This window comes from Pelecanus crispus, chromosome 3 (assembly GCF_030463565.1).
Source record: "Pelecanus crispus isolate bPelCri1 chromosome 3, bPelCri1.pri, whole genome shotgun sequence".
NCBI classification, from domain to species: domain Eukaryota; kingdom Metazoa; phylum Chordata; class Aves; order Pelecaniformes; family Pelecanidae; genus Pelecanus; species Pelecanus crispus.
Genome location: NC_134645.1, coordinates 109,958,054 through 109,976,222, shown reverse-complemented (window position 1 = coordinate 109,976,222; position 18,169 = coordinate 109,958,054). Strand labels below are relative to the sequence as shown.

The 18,169-nt window shown below is 46.1% G+C and overlaps 1 protein-coding gene across 1 annotated transcript; it reads left to right on the top strand.

Annotated features, from left to right (window-relative positions):
• The first annotated feature begins 2,221 nt into the window (after positions 1–2,221).
• FAM110C (family with sequence similarity 110 member C) lies at positions 2,222–3,319 on the top strand. The gene has a single exon (XM_009479767.2). The coding sequence runs from the start codon at positions 2,222–2,224 to the stop codon at positions 3,317–3,319; it is 1,098 nt and encodes a 365-aa protein (XP_009478042.2).
• Positions 3,320–18,169: the final 14,850 nt, after the last annotated feature.

The window sequence follows — 18,169 nt, the reverse complement described above, 5'->3', positions numbered from 1 at the left end:
AGTATGAGTCAAGCACCACAAAAGTATTCTGATATAATCCCACAGAAGTAATTAATTAATTAATTAATTTTTTAAAAAAAATTATGCAGGAAAAACTTAGCAGATGTAAGGAGAAAAGTTCTCTATAGTTCAGTTATTAGCGACCAGAGAGGAGGTGCATCTCACATGAGATCACCATGAGTAAAAGTTGGATACTGAGACTGCCCCAGGTAATTACCTATGACTCCCGTGTCTAATTTTCAGGCGTTTAAATTACAACCAATGGCCCTGTCCTGCCTGTTCGGAATTGCCAGCCCCAGACGGCAATTCTGCCCCTTCGGGAATCCGCCCAGTGTTTCTGAAGGGCAAAGATTTATAACACGCAATTCAGATTTATGCCATTCCACGACACTCGACACGTGCACCGCCGCAGCACAGCTGCGGGCCACGAACAAATGTCTTCCTGGTGTGGCCCGTGCCCCGGGCAGGGCAGGATGCAGCTGGCAGCAGCTGGAGGCCCAGCGGTGCCCGCAGCGGCCAGCGTGCTGTGGGCCTCGGCCACCCCGCGCCGTGCTCCACTGCTCCGCGTGGGAAGCCCCAGTGGTTCCTTTCCTACTGTCCTGCTTTCGGCTGGGATAGAGTTAATTTTCTTCCTAGTAGCAGGCATAGTGCTGTGGTTTGGATTTAGTAGGAGAAGAATGCTGATAACACGCTGATGGTTTAGTTGTTGCTAAGTACTGCTTATGCTAGTCAAGGACTTTTCAGCTTCCCATGCTCTGCCAGGCGCACAAGAAACTGGGAGGGGGCACAGCCAGAATAGTTGATCCAAACTGACCAAAGGGTTATTCCATACCATACGGCATCATGCTCAGTATATAAACTGGGGGGGGTTGGCCGGGGAGCAGCGATTGCTGCTCAGGGACTGTCTGGGTATTGGTCGGCGGGTGGTGAGCAATTGCATTGTGCATCACTTGCTTTGTATATTATTATTACTATTATAATTATTATTTTACTTTATTTTATTTCAATTATTAAACTGTTCTTATCTGAACCCAGGAGTGTTTCTCACTCTTACTCCTCCGATTCTCTCCCCCATCCCACCGGGGCAGCGGCAGTGAGCGAGCGGCTGCGTGGTGCTGAGTTGCTGGCTGGGGCTAAACCACAGCACCTACAAATCCCAGGGGCAGCAATGCCGGTCAGCACCGCGGCCGGAACGTCCAGGTCACCTGAACCCGCGGGGCACCACGCCTGGCAAAGGCCGCTACGGGAGAGGTGGAAGGTGTTCCCCCCGGGGAAAAGATGCGCTGCGGTCTGCCGGATCAGGCCCTAAACCGGCGCCCTGTCCCCGGGGGGCGGCCCGGGAGAAGAGGCTTCAGCGGGTAGGCAATGCCCGCCGCGCCCCGGGGCCGCTGCAGCCGCCCTGCGCCCCCCGCGGCGGCGGCTCCAGCGCTCGCCGGGCCGCTGCCCACCCCCGGGCCGGCTCCCTGCCCCCGCCGGGCCGCTGCCCACTCCCGGGCCGGCTCCCTGCCCACCCCCGGGCCGCTGCCCACCCCCGGGCCGGCTCCCTGCCCACCCCCGGGCCGCTGCCCACCCCCGGGCCGGCTCCCTGCCCACCCCCGGGCCGCTGCCCACCCCCGGGCCGGCTCCCTGCCCCCGCCGGGGGGACCGCTGCCCACCCCCGGGCCGCTGCCCACCCCCGGGCCGGCTCCCTGCCCCCGCCGGGCCGGCTCCCTGCCCCCGCCGGGCCGCTGCCCACTCCCGGGCCGGCTCCCTGCCCACCCCCGGGCCGCTGCCCACCCCCGGGCCGCTGCCCACCCCCGGGCCGCTGCCCACCCCCGGGCCGGCTCCCTGCCCCCGCCGGCAGCCGCCACCCCCCGCGGCCCCAGAGCTGAGCCGGGCGGCGGGCCGCGCGCTGCCTGCCGTGACGGGCCCGCGGCGCGGCGGCGGATTGGCTGTCGCCGGCCGGCGGGGGCGGGCGCAGCCGCGCGGGGCAGCGGCGGGGGCGCGCACAGCCCGACGGCAGCCCGCGCGCGCGGAGCCCCGACGGCCGCGGCGAGTACGCGCGGGGGGAGCGCGGCCCTCGCAGGGGCGCAGCCGCCAGCGCCCGGGCTCTCCTCTCCCACACCTTATTTTTTTTCTTCCCTCCTTCTTTTTGCTTCTTTCCTTTTTTTTTTTTTTTTTTTTTTTTTTCCCCCCCTTCCCTCCCGGGACTGGAAGCGGGATCCGCGCCCCCGACACTGCTATGCCAACAGAACTCTCCCGGGCCGTGGGAATGCACGCCATCTCCGACCTCCACTCCTCCCTCACCCTGCGACTCCTCAACAAGGGGCCCGAGTACCTCCGCAGGCAGATGGAGGCAGGCAGCCCGGGCAGGAAGAGTGCCGTGGAGAGGCTGGCAGCCGATAAGGCCAAGTACGTGAAGAGCCAGCGGGTCATCGGCGCCACGCAGGAGCCCGTCATCGTGCTTAGCTCAGCCTCGGAGAGCAGCAGCGAGACCTGTTCGGTGGAGAGCAAAAAAGTCAGCAGGGACTTTGGCAGAGGGAAGGGCGCGAAGCCCCTGGAGCTGGCCAAGGCGGTGTACTCCGGCCGTGCCCCCCTGCAGCACGGCCCCCCCATAGCCCGGCGCAGCACCCCCAAGAGGCAGATGCGGCCGGATTCCCTGGTGATTTACCGCCAGAAGTGCGAGTTTGGGAGAGGTCAAAGCCAGGACAGCTCACGGGGGAGCTTGGTGAGGAGGATCTTCCAGGGGTCCATAAAGGAGAAGCAGTTGGCTTCCCCTGAGATGCCCCGAGTCGTGGAGTGCGCCGCAGCCGCCGAGAGCAAAGAGCCTCTCTCGGCGCAGCATGGCGACCGGGAGCCGAGCGGCCGTGCAGCGGAGCAGACGGTCGCTGCGAGCGCCGAAGCCCCAGGGGTATGTACAGAAGAGCACGAGAGACCCTCAAACCCGAGTGTACCTCCTGAGGAGGCCAAGGAGGTGAAGAGGAGAGGTGTCCATCGCTCCCAGTCGGACATCAGCTCTCGCTACTCCAAGTCCTTCTCCGAGTTTGATACATTTTTCAAGTACTGTGGCCTGGAGCAGGAGGTCATCGAGGATCTTGGGAGAGAGAACTTCTCCGTGGTGTCCGACAACGTCTCCTTCAAGATCCGCAGCATCAGCGTGGCAACCTCTGAGAGTGACTTCACTAGGCACAGCGGGGACGAGGGGCTGCTGGAGGATGAACTCACAGAGCAGGTCCCGAGCAGCACCTCCGTGATCGAGCGCAACGCTCGCATAATCAAATGGCTGTACACGTGTAAGAAAGCCAAGGAGACTAACAAGGTGATCCAGGAACTCGCATGATGGCTTCTTTCAGCGTGCGTTGCAGCCTGGTGAACTCAAGGTGTGTGCAAAGCCTCGCCCTGTTGATTTATATATTTCCCTTTGCTCTTTAGCAAGCGGTTGACTTAGTTTATTTTAGTCTTTTCATGAAGGGCAGAAGGAAGATGTAGTTTGTATACTACATGTTCCGGTATGGCCTTTTTGCAAAGCAGAAACCCGTCTCGTTACAAAACCCAAAATACAAACAAATAAATGCGTGCAGCTTGCCAGATTAAGATCAGACCCCCCACATGAAATTAAAGAGTCAGTGGCTGTGAGGGATGTCTGTCCTTTGCAGGTTCCTGCTTTGTAAATAGCTTGTTTCCTCTAATTTCTGCTATATTAAAAGCTAGAAAAAAACTTAGAAAAGTATTCAAGCCTTCATTACAGTTGCTTAGGTAACAGACTGAACTGAAACTATTACTAATTAGGAGTACACTGTATTTATACTATACTGCTGAAACTATTACTAATGAGGAGTGCGCTGTATTTATATTATACTGCTACAGTTTTCCCGTCCTTACTGTCCCTCACTCTGTCTCCCTTCACCCTATACAGAGGCACCCCCAAGTATCAGGAAAGCAAAGCTGAGTGAGTGCTCCTGCTAGCAATCTTATTTCCCTCACAGCTTTCTGCTGGGACCATAAAAGTTTGCTCCAGGTGACCCCCTAGGTTTTCACAGGCTTGAAGTTTTCTGTCCTGTTGGACTGTAGTGGATTTGGCTCTTCTGAAGTGGGTTTTGCCGTGCGGTTTGGCACCGGTAGCTGGAAATCAGTTGTGCGGTTTGCCTTGGTTAGAGGGGTACTTCACTGTTTTCAACTAAAGATAATTAATACAAATATGTGGCATCTAGGCTTGGAAATCAATTACTTCACAGACAGAAGCAGAACAAATTTAGCCCTGGTAAAAGCTGATATCCTGGTTTTAATAAAAGCTGTGTTTATTTTGCATCTGATCTCCTGAAAAAGAACCATATTCGTGGGGCCTTTGGTATTGATGATCTAGCAGATAACAGTTTTTTTCTCCTTCCAATACACGAAGCCCTTAGGATAAGTACCGCAGCTTACAGTGTGGTATTTAAAAATTGCATGAGCAGATCTTGATGTGAAGGATTACGTGTATATTTTCTGACAGTTCGTAATCGGTGCGTGAGAAGAACATCATTTAGTGTAGATACAGCTGTTGATAGAGAGTGTGGGCCTTATGAAGATGGAGGAATGTAGTGCTTGAGCTTCTCTCCTGCGTAGATGCGGAGCTGTCGCTCCCGATTCATTTAATCCATATCATGCAAAAAATCCATTTACTTACTCGACATTGGTTTTAATTACGTGAAATGTAGATCACTTTTAAAATTCGGATTTTTCTCAAAAGCCTATTTTCTTCCTGCAAGTTGAGGGAAGAGGAAGGGAGCCAGAGCCATTTTCACACAAACATTTCAAGCCGTTGTAGATAAGAACGGTTGTCAGGTATCCGGCTGACAATGTAAAGAAGTGGTGTTATGTGACAGATCCTTTCCCAAATTACCTTAGAGAGAAGAAAGGGCTCTCCTGAGCGGATCATTTCTCCTTGCTCATCCTTCTGTGATAAGAGGCAAGGGAGATGATACGCAAAACAAAAAGATGCAGGTGGCGGTTTGTGAAGCTTGTTGCAGCTGCCGGCCTTGCTAAATGCCGAGGATGGGAGGGAGGCAGACTTCACCGCAAGCAGGAGCCACGTAGCAAAACCAAGCACATTTCCCTGAAGGAAAACAAAATAAAGGCCTGTTTGCCCCTGAATGCCCTTGCCGGGGGTAGGGTCCAGAGCCAGAACTGTGGCTGTCACCACGGAGCCTGCTGAGGAGGGATCCCCATCCATTTGCACGGTGCTGAGAGCGTCCAGCGCCGCAGCTGAGACAGGAGATGCTGGTGACCACCCCAGGGAGCACGCGGTCAGCAGAGGCAGGAGGTGCTCACCAGGGCAAAGGCAAGGGCAGGGGAGGGGAAGCTCTTTTCCAGGGGCTGAGGCAGTGTAACCTCACATGGGCTTGGTCAACGGCTTTTTTTTTTGAACATCTGAGACAAAATGACAGTTCATAGCACGTAGCCTAACAGGGTGGTAAAGAGACCTCCATGAAGTAAACAGCAAGTTTCTTCAAGTATATGGTCATTCTGCAGTAATTCTAATTCCTAGAAAAAGGGAGCACTTTACGCTGGCAGCAGTTTCCTTTGGCACCAAAATTTCTGGCAGTCTAGGAAACACTAATCCATAGGGTCCATCTTATAAACCTAATTTTAAACATACTAAGGCTGACTCTCAGCTGATAGACCACAGCAGTAGGGCTGTGATTGTTTCCAGGGTAATTTCTGAAAACTGAGAATGTGCTTACCATTGAGGCCACAGACCCAGAAGGTTCAGAAAGGTCAGCTAAAAATATCTGTACACAGCACCCAGAATAAAGGACAAGAGTCAACAAGAGCTACCATAAGTTATATATTACATTTACTGGGCAGAATTTAAGCTGAGAGTTGTTATCACCACATGATCACTAGATGAGTCCTGTAGTTCTGATCAAATGTTCATCTTTGCTTTCAGTCCTACACTTTCTTTGACAATGCAGCATCAAGTTAGATACCTATGTATTTTCACTATATCCACGTATTTGGCTGTGTTTAGTTTGCTTCCTGGTTATAAATGGGCAGCAGACTCGTGCGTGCTAAGGGAAACCATCTGCATGGGGGAGCGATGTGCTCTCCCTGGCACTCCCAGGCGCATCCTTGAAGGCACCTCGTTTTACGCAGAGGCTTGAAAATTGTTGCACCTTCTTTGGAAAAAGAGGCAGAAACATGTCTTCTAAAATCCAGCATTCATTACACGTAAAACACCTTTCAAGAATTGCAGGGCTTTTATGGGCCTGTGATCATCCCATTCATATTTTATGTTCTCTGTTTAATTTTTCATGAGCTCTCCGGGACCTGGTGGGGCACCAATTAAATAAAACAGCTATTTGAAGGATCAGGTTCCCTAACATGTTTCATCAGAGTGATGATTGCAAGTGTCTGAGTGTGGGTTGTGAGCTTCAGAAAAACGAGGTCCTCAGCGAGATGGGCATTGCTGCCTCATGGTGGGATGCTGCCTGGATTCACCTCTGCAGTTCAGCTCCTCTCGCTGTCAGTCCTGCTTGACTCTAAGAAGGGGGTTCACTCTGCATCCTCCTTCCTGCTTTGAGTCAAGATTATTCAACCTTGAGTTTCAGCACCATCCTAAAATGGATGTTCATTATTCAAGCGGAAATCTTCTGGGAGGGGAATTTAGTATGTTGGCAACAGCCGTAAGCAGATGAATAAAAGCTTTAGAGTATCACCTTATGCTTGTCTGATATGATAAATAATAAATGACACTTCTTTTTCCTCTTTCTTCAGAATCCTTGACTTGGAAGTTGAACAAAACCAGTCACAGGAAGAAACTCTTCCCTCATCTGGCTCACAACTGCTTTGTCCAAGTTTAGTATTTTATTATCGCCTCCTACCCTCGCCGCCATCCCCTGACAGCCTCACTCTTGTCACAAGCGCAAGGGTGTCCAAGAGCACGATGACAAGCGGAGATTGTGAACTGTGCCCCAGCAAGGCAGTGGGAACAAAAGCTCCTGGAAAAGCAAAGCATGGCGGCAGCTGCCATCCATGATAATATTCAGCATCAGCTCACCGCCCCAGGATGCCATTCCGGGCTGTGACAGAAGGTCTCTGTTGTGCACCTGTCTCTTTCCAGCAATGAATTTGTCAGCAGGGATGCGGGGAGAAAGTGGGAATGAAGTGGCAATGACCTCTGGGTCAGGCATTTCCTTGCAGGCAGACGGGCTCCACCTGGACCTTCAAAGGCTCTGTCCTGCCAGGGCTGTTTGACCAGGGCTCATCCTGACATCATTAGATGTTATTTGCTTGGCTGGTGAAGACTAACTGTGGCAGCTTTATCTGGGATACTGGGCAAACATGCTGTAAGCTAAATTCCTGCCAAGGTTCTCTTTCTCTGAGAATATTCAAGCCAAATTGGAGTCCCGTGCATCCATCTAGTTTGCTCTGTCATGCAGCTTGCTCCTCCAGTGGGGAGGAATAGCCTTTAAAACCCTGCCCAAAATCTTTTCAGGAGCACAGTTCCAAGAAACAGGTAGCCAAAAGTGAGAGAGGGTTTTGCATTGTTACTGCCTTGCTGCAGAACAGTACAACTCATGTACATAGGCTCCTCCACTTTGTTTGCAGTATGTCTCTGACTCTGACATTGCAAACATTGCAGTGTTTGGCAGCGTGTGGTTTGACACCTTTAATTTTATGTGAGTGTGCTGTGAGTGAGCACTGGGCTTACAGAATCATGTTAGTAAACTATCCCAGGCTATGTAAGGCCACATTTCCCTAACATGGGTCCAGAGTAGGACTGTGCTTGGGATGCGCAGGATGGCATCCCTGCACTACAAAGCAAGAAGGCATGTTAGGGCACAGCCGGGCCAGGTAAATATCCTGATGGGATGAGACACCCAGTGTAGACAGCACCTTACTCAATATCATCAATAAAATGCTTCATTTGGACTGGCCGAGGTAAACGTGTTTTAAAAGCTGATAAAAAGTACTTTACATGCTCAGTGTAGTGAATGGGGGCTCTACAATGGAATTTGCTGGCTGTGCCTCAAACACTTACCCCAATCTGTCATTGCTTTCTAGACAATGTCTTGCACCAAAGCATTTCTTTGTGGACATTGCAAACCACAAAAAAATGCAAGAAACCCCCGATCAAAGCCAGCGCCTGTTCCCCTTTCAGTCACACCAATGCTCATCTGTGAGAGCTGCCCCGCTGGCGTAACGCTGATGTGACCTGAGGGTTCTGCAGAGGTTAAGTTTACTTTGTGTTACCATGAACGTGGTGTCTGGATTACCTGGCTGCCAGATCTGCAGTGTGAGGAGTCCAGAAAGACCAGCTTTCATTGTCTACATTCCTCCTGCCTGTACCGTGGCAGCTCCCACCGCTGCCTCTCTTGGCCCAAAACAGCTGCCAGCGCAGCCAGGTGGATGCCGAGCTCAAGTGAGCACTTGAGCTGCGTTTCTCAAGAGTTTTCTACTCTCAGTAAATACATCTGGAGGAGTGGAAAGGGTGAGGGGAGTGGCGACAATTGAATAAAACATCGTCAGTAGGAGGAACGGTTGCCTATTTTGACCTACTCCAATGTTGCGCACTGAAGAGTTGCCCTTGAAGCACTCGTCAAGCAATTTAGTTGACATCAGTTAAATTCACAGCAAGATCATCTGGGTTGCGTTGCTGTATGTTTTAAATGTGCTTGTCAGTCCCTGGGTGGTTAGTTGTCAATTACAGCAACGGTTTGGGAATGCAGGGCATTTGTCTTTGTTTTCTAGTGTTATGTACTAAGGTCTACATATCTCAAGCTGTCAAGATAGATAAAAATTTGCGAAAAGTAGTTGTTAAACCCACTTTCCACCTGGGAGAAAACTAAATAGTTTGCATGAGTGAGCTTCTGCAAACTTAGAGGGAAGGTGGTACATGGGATATTTTTGTTAAATAATACAATTTCCATGTGTATTTGTTATATTATTATTAAAGGATGATTCTCAGAAAACTCCAACCCAAGATGCTGCTAATATGATAAGATTTATGCACTTAAGGTGCAGGTTTTTAAGGGAAGCAGTCTAGGTTTATTAGTCAGGAACACAGCCTGACGTATCTGTTCTTTTCATGCTCACTTTGCAAGGTGCTGTACCACATAAATATTTATATGCGTTTGTCAGAGCTAAGGACTGCTTTTCTTTGAAAATATGGATGACTGTAGACAGCTCAGAGTGCAGGAAAAATCTTTTGCGTTACAAATCAATGCCCTGCCACAGGAGAAGAGAATTATTTTGTTTTGTTTCCAAGGAAATTTTTGGTTTCATTTTCAAACTTATGTTTGGTTTTGCTTTTTCAGTTGAGCAGCTCTCGAAAGTTAAGATGAAAGATACATTGGTCATGAGTTTTCAGTGTTAGGAAGGAATATGTTTAATTTGCTTGAAAGTACTGAACATCAGCCTTTCTCAAAATCAGTGAAGGGTTTGTGGCAGAGATAAGTGAAATCAGAACTGGCCCCATTCGGAATATGTTCTTAATCGCCCTTTTTGCTTTTATGAACAGTTCAGTGGGGTTGTGGTGACTTTCCATACTGATATGTGGCAAAATTTCCCTGGCTTTGTTCAGACTCTCATAGGAACCCCAAGCTCTCCCAGGTATCATTTACTTCATAGGTGATGTGGACCTATCTAAGGTCTTTCCCTGATAAGCTATAGATGCCCTGATAAGCTATAGATGCCCTTTATTTAATGATACCTTCTGGGTAAGCTAATAACTTACCTTTCCCAGTATGCCAGAACAACAGTAGGTGACAGTCCTTCTTTCTCCATACATCTTGGGAACGGGTAATTCAGTGCTTTTTCAAACGAGTGGGAGCTCTGGGCTTCACTCAGCTCGTGTTACTGTTACATGTAAAGACTCTTCCTTCCTTCCTTCTGCTGGGTCTTTCAGTCATATCCCTCAATATGAGAAAAACTTGCTAATGTTAGTCACTACCTATCTTTTTCCCAAAAAAATTCTCAAGATATTTTTTTACTATTTGATTATAAAAGACATGCTTTGGAAGGGGTGACATTTTTTCAGCTTTAGTGATAAACTGTGGTAAGGCAGGCCATTGCGGTATGGACAGAAGTTTTAGCAATGGAGTTGGGTTTCCAGTCTTTTGGGAAACCTAAAACTGGGGCTGAGGGCAAAGACAAGTCATAAATTGAATGATTTTGCTTGACTAGAACTATGTAAACAAAAATAGTCAAATAGAGTGCAAGCGTGCAGTGCTAACTGCTATTTACACCCAAGTGTTTCAAGGTGCTCCAACACTGTGGCAAGGGGCAATGTCCGTGGCTGTAGTGTTAACAGGCGAAAAGTACAAAGTCTGTTTTTTATGGCCTGGAAGCAAGTATTTGCAATAAAGGCATGAGATAGAGACTGTAATCCTTGCAATATATTGTAAATATTACTGTACAGAAATCTTTAAGTAAGAAATACAGACTGTTCTATAATATGTATATTACTTTTCTATGGGATATAAGCCCTCATGTTTTGTGAAATCAGCCAAACATTACATCAATGGGGATTAAGTGGAAACTTTCTCCGGGGAGCAGGTTGTGCTGTCATTGCCTTCTGTGAAGTTTCTTGTATCTGCTTTTGAATCCTTTGAAGTGGAGTAATGGTCAGATCTGGTATGGACATTTCTAAGTTGCTATGTTTATATTCCTGTGAAAGAACCTGTGTACTATTGAATGCATACAAATAAAAATACCACTCTGAAAGTTAATGTTTTTTTGAAAAAGTACACTTTTGTTTTGCTGTCTCCGTTAGGGTACTATTATTTTAAAGCTAGAATCCTAGTAAGGAATTAATTTCTCTGTGAGTGAGGCTGGTATTAGACTGTGAGCATCTGAAAGCACGATGCTTCCCTGGGCCATACCCAGACCCCTGGCTGAGAGCTTAGGCAGGGAATCTTGTAAGGAGATGGCACTCACAATAACTGTTAGCTCTCGGTATCAGTAAATTTGAAATACGTGAGGCTAGGGCTGTTCCACAGTATTTTAATATTTTTAATTTCAGAATATGGCTAAAAAGATGTATGGGGTAGGGTTTTTCTTCCAGACTTTAGTATTATATTTGGGTTTACTCACTGTCAAAAACTACAGTGTATTGCAGGCAATACCACATTCATCACAGCCAATGTCCAAAGCAGTGGGGAGTTTGAAGTTCTTCTTGGAAAAAACATATCTCCAGAATCTTATTAACAAGCTGTTGCTTGACTGGATTCCATAGGAAGAATTCAATATATGATGCTAATTCCCTGTGCATCTATTTTGTGAAGAAAGCAGCAGAAATAATGGTTGTGTACAGTAAGCTTTTACCAGAGAACAATGTTGCATAATTATCATTTTGGTATGGTCTAACCAGCTCAGACACAAGTATTTCACCTGTCAACATTTGAATGCAACTGGAGGTAGAGCTAGCTGATGCTCGCTGTGCAGACTAGGCTCTTCCACGAAAACCCAAGAGCAATTTTATCATCATTGACATGTAGCCTTCCCCACACAAGCCCTGGTTGATCTGTGTCAGTGCAAGATACAAAGCAAGTCTGGAAAGGGGTGACAATTTGTGCGTCCCCCATTCTGTGGGGTTAATCTCCCGTAGCAAGCCTTCGCTAGTATTACTGCCTTAGAGAGGAAGGAGCCATCATAGCCTGTGAATATCCTTAGGCTACAGCCCAGCTTAGCATTTAAGAACATCGTTCTTAAGTCATTTTTCACATAGCACCTTTGTCCCACATTTTATGAAGTCCAGTGGATTTCTTCCAGAAATTTGGATTTGCAAGCTCCTTGCAAATTTGGATTTGCAAGTTCTTAGACTGTCTGGTGCAAGCGACCTCTTAAAGTCCTCAGCTTACTGATTCACTACTTCTCTTTTGATTCATCTTTGGGTAGTAAATAGGTGTTGGAAAGAAACTCCGCAAAGATCTAGTAACTGAAAAAAAGGCCTTTTCAGGTGTTTTGTAGATGTTGGTGCATTCTGAACACAGAACTGCAAAAGTACTTAGCATCTCCAAGAGCTTTTGGCAAAGAACGGTCTATGTCTTAGCTTTACCCTGCAAAGAGATGCCTCCAAATTTGGGGGAGGTTTAGTGATTGGGCTGTATTTATCCTGGATTTATCCTGCAGGACTGAAGGGGACTATATCAATTCACTTAAGGGAATGTTGCAGAGAGACGTGGTAGATGCCCCATCCCTGGAGATAAAATGGGCTTAGAAAGGACCACTCAGCTCATTTGCAGGCAATGAAGTAACAGGCAGCTTAGTCCAGAGAGGTCTCCATGACAAAAGGTGTTGAGAATTTTGATTGTTTACCCTTGCCAAGAAAACTGGTGATATACCAAGAAAAACAAATGGTATCAGAGAAAAACAACCTCCAGATCAAAGTGAGTTACATATATCCATCTCCAGAAATCAGCCTAGCTCCTGAAAGAACATAAAATCCTGTAAAATTAGTTTGCACATTTGTAGGGCAGTTGGGTTGCCGTGGCAATCAATATGATTAAAAAGGTCTAAGAGCTTTGATTGTTTGGGTTTCACAGTTCGCCTCAATAATCAAGAGCCCCATGGGAGCACCATTTTTATGTTCTTTTCCATAGGCTGTAGCAAGAACCAGAGGGTAGCAATCATCGACAGTTACCCACAAAAACACGTGATTATTCATCAGGTGATGATCAACATAAGACAGTGCTGAACCAACCAGAGCCAAGATTTAGACTCACGCACAAAGAGGCAGGCGCAGCTGAGCACACTAAGGGGAATGCTGCTCTTAATCCTTCCTGTCAACCCAACCTCTTCTTACGTCACTTTTTCTCATTAGTGAGTAGGAAGTCTTAACCACTTCCACAGTTATTCATCAGCTTGAATTGCTCATCTTGTGCCCTCTCTGACAGTCCCTTTCTGTGTTTACATTTCCAGTGAGCTCATTCATGTGCCAATCATGTTACACAAGGCACTATCCTATCTATCCTCGTTCTTGTACAGTCTTCTTTTCTAAATAATGTTTCCAGTTAGGTTTTACATCCTTCTGCTCAATCTTTATCTGTCCCTACCCCAAGGAAACTAAAAACTAAACATGCAAACAGTCAATAATGAATAAGTTACATAGTTAAGCAGAGGCTTACTAGATTAGAGGACAACTCTCCAGTCCTTTTTCATGTACATAGCTCTTCCTGCATAACTTAGCATATCGTTTTTCTTTGTTTTCCTCTTTGATACCTGTTTGTAACATCACCCTAGGCTTGGTTTTAGGTCTTTTAGATGATAAGTTTCTCAGAGTTGTGGTGTGACAGTTTATTTGTCTGCAAAGAGCTCTGAGCACAACTACTGCAAAATCAAATGCCAAATCACAAATCTTTTCATGGTAAAGTATAGTTTAAGCCTTCTAGGAACTTCAGCATGGCCAAATAAAAAGAACATCAGGCCAGTGAAAGCAAATTAGGCAAGCTTTGCAGCAACAGGACTGAAAAAAGAAATACACCTGAAGCAGTTCTGTGTGGGACCCAGCACAGCAAGGTATCTCTTGAACTTGGAAGGATGCAGCTCACCCTTCATGTCTTGAGGACCCGCGCTCACTCAACGTTTATTTTCTGCAGGAAAGTAAATTTAAGAAGCAGTTAATCACAGACAAAAGTCAACCAACATCAAACAGTGATGTAGTCTGTTGGGTTCACCTGCAAACACAAGCTGAGGTGACTCTCCAGGCATCTACTGGGTTTAAGAAGAGCTCCCCCAGATCTGTCTCCATCTGCTGTGGTGGCAGCGAGAATAGGTCCCCGTTCTTTCTCCTTGTTATAGAGAAGGATTCAATTCCTTGATGTCAGTTACTATAAAGAGGCTGAAAAATGTGTAATTTCTGAGAATAGGCCTTCAATGTAACCTTCCAAAACAGACTAACAGTCTAGAGGCTCTAATTTTCTTGAATTTTCAGTTATTTAGATCATATAACTTTACTACCTTACAGTTGTTGGAAGAAGGACCATCTCATTCTTCCAGAGCATGAGACATTCATAGATCATCTTATATTGCTCTAAAACCTTTGCGGAAACAAAGTGATGGGATGGTAAGAGGACTTCTTCTCTGCCCGCTGATAGAAAGTCTCATCATGCACTATCCAACAGGATGGTTTTCTTCCATGGCCACTTTGACTAAAATCCCCATTTACAGCTACCCGTGCCTGAGCTCAAACTATCACAAATAGATTCTTCTGATGTTCAGATATTTACAAAATAAATCAGTTTTGTATTATGTTAGCATCTTGTCTCACGTGAGGACAGAGGCCAATTTTAACAACAGTCCTTATATGTAAAACATTTGTACAAATGCTGGAGTACATAATAATCTAACTCTGATGATTAATCCACAGTAGATAGGATAATCTGGCAGATTTCTTATGAAAAAAATTAATACGGTGCAATAAAAAATTGTGTCCTGCAAAATTCAAGGAAAGAAGGAAAAAGAATTTGGGGGAATGTTTAATTCCCAAAGTTACATAATTTGATGTATTTTCTGTCTTTTGCCATGTGCATAACATGTAAATCCCACACTCTGAATACTTACCCATAGGTTCAAATAAACCAAACATGAAAAAGGGCTTCCAAAATTATCAGCCCATTTTCTTCAGAGTACCCTAAGAAATGCATTTACAGCATATCTAATGGTTTAGCAGAGCTTGCAAGATCTGGGGAGATTGCAGTAACCTGCAAAAGGGATGATTCCTCACAGAATAAAACTCAGATTCTGCCTGCAGTTGGGAGTCACAGGAAACTGTTGTTTTAATTACAAGTATGGATTTAAATCTGTTTATATTACTTTAATTGTGAAATAAAATTGACTCAAAAGCGTTGCAAACCTCTATGTGCACAATTGTACTTCAGCAGTCCTCTCTCTAAAAAGAGAGAACTAAAAAGTTCAAGTCAACTGGCCGCAGTTTTCAGCTGAACAGAAAGCCAGCTGAAAAGCTTTGAAATTCTGGAATATTCATTTAGCTGAGATGGGGCCATGGAATGAAATCCTGCTATCAAATGCGATGGTCATGCAGTTGAGCTAGTTACCATCTATCAGCTGCAGATCCAACATCTGAAGTGTTCTGAAGTGCAAAATAAAACACCCTGGCCACCTCCAGTCCTGTTTTAGTGATTCAGCACTTCCCTGGGCACCTTCTCAGATTATTGTCCATGTAGCAGGAGGTGATGAAGGAGTGGGGACTGCTGTGAAAGGAGGCCTGCTAGGGAGAGGGCAGGGTTGACCTGGACTCAGCCTGGAGAAGAGAAGGCTGCGAGGAGACCTTATTGCGACCTTCCAATACTTAAAGGGGGCCTACAGGAAAGATGGGGACAATCTTTTCAGCAAGGCCTGTTGTGACAGGACAAGGAATAATGGATTTAAACTAAAGAAGAATAGATTTAGACTAGACATTAGAAAGAAGTTTTTTACAATGAGGGTGGTCAAGCACTGGAACAGGTTGCCCAGAGAGGTAGTGGAGGCCCCATCCCTGGCAACATTCAAGGTCAGGTTGGCTGGGGCTCTGAGCAACCTGATCTGGTTAAAGCTGTCCCTGCTCACTGCAGGGGGTCGGGCTAGATGGCCTCTAAAGGTCCCTTCCAACCCAAAGCATTCTATGATTCTATGATTCTATGATGACTCTAAAACCCCTTACTAGAGCTCATGCTCTCAACAGTAGCTGTATCGGCTTCAAGGCCCATGCCCGTTGCCTAAGTCGAATACATAGCAGTAAGTTAAAGGGTAGTGCTTCCTTTCATCTAAATGAATGCTCTGCCATTTCAAACAATCCTATATTACTGCAAATATACATTTCCAGCTTGAGTTAAAATGATTTAGCTCATTCCTAAATTAAAACAAATGCTGACCAAGGACTTCTGTACTTGTTCTCTATTGATTTTACTCAACATTCTTCTAGTTATATATCTTTTCAAGGTATAGCTTGGTATATTTCTTATCTAGGTATATTTCTTTTCAAATAAAACATTTTCATGGTTCTATAAACAAAGTTATGATCCAGATCAAAAACATCCAAACATTTAGGACTGTTCAGATATTGAATCTGGACAAGAAACAGAAGGACACCAGTTTTCCACTTTACTTTTTGCTTCAAGCCTGGTCTTCATCCAAGTTCACTGTTCAGTGGAGGAGGCAGGAGTGCTGCAAGGAACTTCTGGTATGTGGTGTGTCTGGCCATGGGTAAGTGCTCTGTTTTGTTGTAGGTGTATAGTATGTAGCATGATAAGGTCCTGGGCATGACTGCAAAACATAAACATTGCCTGGTACAAGTATTCCCATTATTAAGAACCCCATGGTGTTCATTTCCTGCAGCCTTCACCACCTTCCCTAGCATTTCTGTTTGTTGTGACTAACTCAGAGACATAGCTGGAGTCAAACTGATGGTGTCTGAACAGTCAGGATTACACCTTTGCCACTATGACCAAGGATGAAACATAAAGCAAAGAAATCAAATTCCATCAGAGCAGGAAGTAAACACTGGTGGTTCTGAGTGAAATCAAATGGGATGGTGCAATGGAAACACAAAATATTCAAACATAAATGGATGTATTCCATAGGGAGAATTGTGTTGCATAGCAACAAATCCATCAGAAGTAAGAGCAAAACCAGTAGCTGAACGAGGAGGTGAAGATGAAATCAGTTCAAGAAGGATTCTCAAAAAATGAAAAACACAAGGAATGAGGTGAACTGGAAAGCTGCCAGTCTGTGGAAAGAATAAGATGTAGCTGTGATGATGGGGTTTTCAGTTGCATGGAGGATGCAAGAAAAATTAATCAGGAATGAAGTGAAAGGTCACATTTATTTGGATAAATGATAAATAATCAGGATGGCTGATGTGAGAATCAGTTTAATGAAGTTGTAGGGAGTAGATACTGACTTTATACGATGTTTTGCTTTTCAGGCTCAAAGATTCTCAGTGTGCTTAATGAAGCAATTAATTAATTATTGGTAGTACCTGCGGATAGAAAGAGCCACGTGATACTGCCGTCAAGAAGAGGGGTGCTAAGATATTTGGTAATAGCTTGAGCTATTTGAAATGGTGTAACATTTCAAAAGCACTCACAACCTTTCAGAGTCATAATTCTCTTTATCAGAAGTATCTCAGAGCCAGTTTTACAAACAGATGCTGGTACTAAGGGTTCAGCCACATGACTCAGCTGTGGCAGCTGAACCTGCCAGCACTTGTCCTGTGAGCTGCAGTGACTGTCCAGCTGCGTGCTCCTACCCTGCTCCAAACAAGAGGTGATGCAGCCTAGCCTGTGGGGAGTTTACAGCTAAGGGCGTGTTGCTTTGTTATGAGGGCAGGCTTAAACAAACGAGGTCCAGCAGCACAATACATCTCACCTAACTTTAACCCCCTAGCAGCTCCCTCTGCAGTCAGTGACTCATCCCATCTTTAGATACATTTGGGTATGAGGCATGAATCACTTCTGGAGCTACCTATATTTCACCACTGATTACAGAGGGGGACTAGATGACTAGTTTAGGCTAGACTACTAACCTTTGGCCAGTTAAACTTGGACAAGAGCACTCCCATCCTCAACTGATGTTCGTAACTTGTAACATTTTGAATGCAGTGTCTGTCTGAAGCCATAATGCATACTGGGGTTTTCAGAAAGGGGCTGTCATTTTTTTTAGTCCTTTATTGGGATAAAACATTTTGGTCAGAGTGGCTAGTGTTTCTGAAAATCCCCATCGAGGTGTGGCTGGAAGAAGCTTCAGTTTGGTGAACCCAACATTTGCCTGAACTGCAGTTCCCTGGAAGAAACGCTACAGAGCCAACACGGTCATTGGCAGAAAGTCCCGATGTGTCAAAGGACATCACATGTCCCCGGGCTAGGTGGGGCTTGGGAAATGTGGCACCACGGTGGTACCCTAACGTCGAGAGGAAATGTAAAATGTGTGCTTACTTCTTTAGGAATACGCAAGTTAGTTAAAGATAAACTTAACATTTGGCATATTAATTAACTTCCGTGAGTGCAGCTGTCTAGAACAAGTTCTGCATTGTCTGCTCCCTTCAGTCTCTTTTCTTAAAGTTATTTTAAACTCTCAACCCACAGTTTAAACTGGTGCTAACTGAGCCGTGGTGACATTTGGTATAACCCTTTGATAGAGCATAACATAGAAGACAAATCTGAAAGATCAAGAGGTGTGCTCCTATCTCAGAAAAGAGCTGGGTCTTAAG

Coding starts and splice junctions, on each gene's coding strand:
- FAM110C (XM_009479767.2), top strand. CDS start 2,222: ATGCCAACAGAACTCTCCCGGGCCGTGGGAATGCACGCCATCTCCGAC.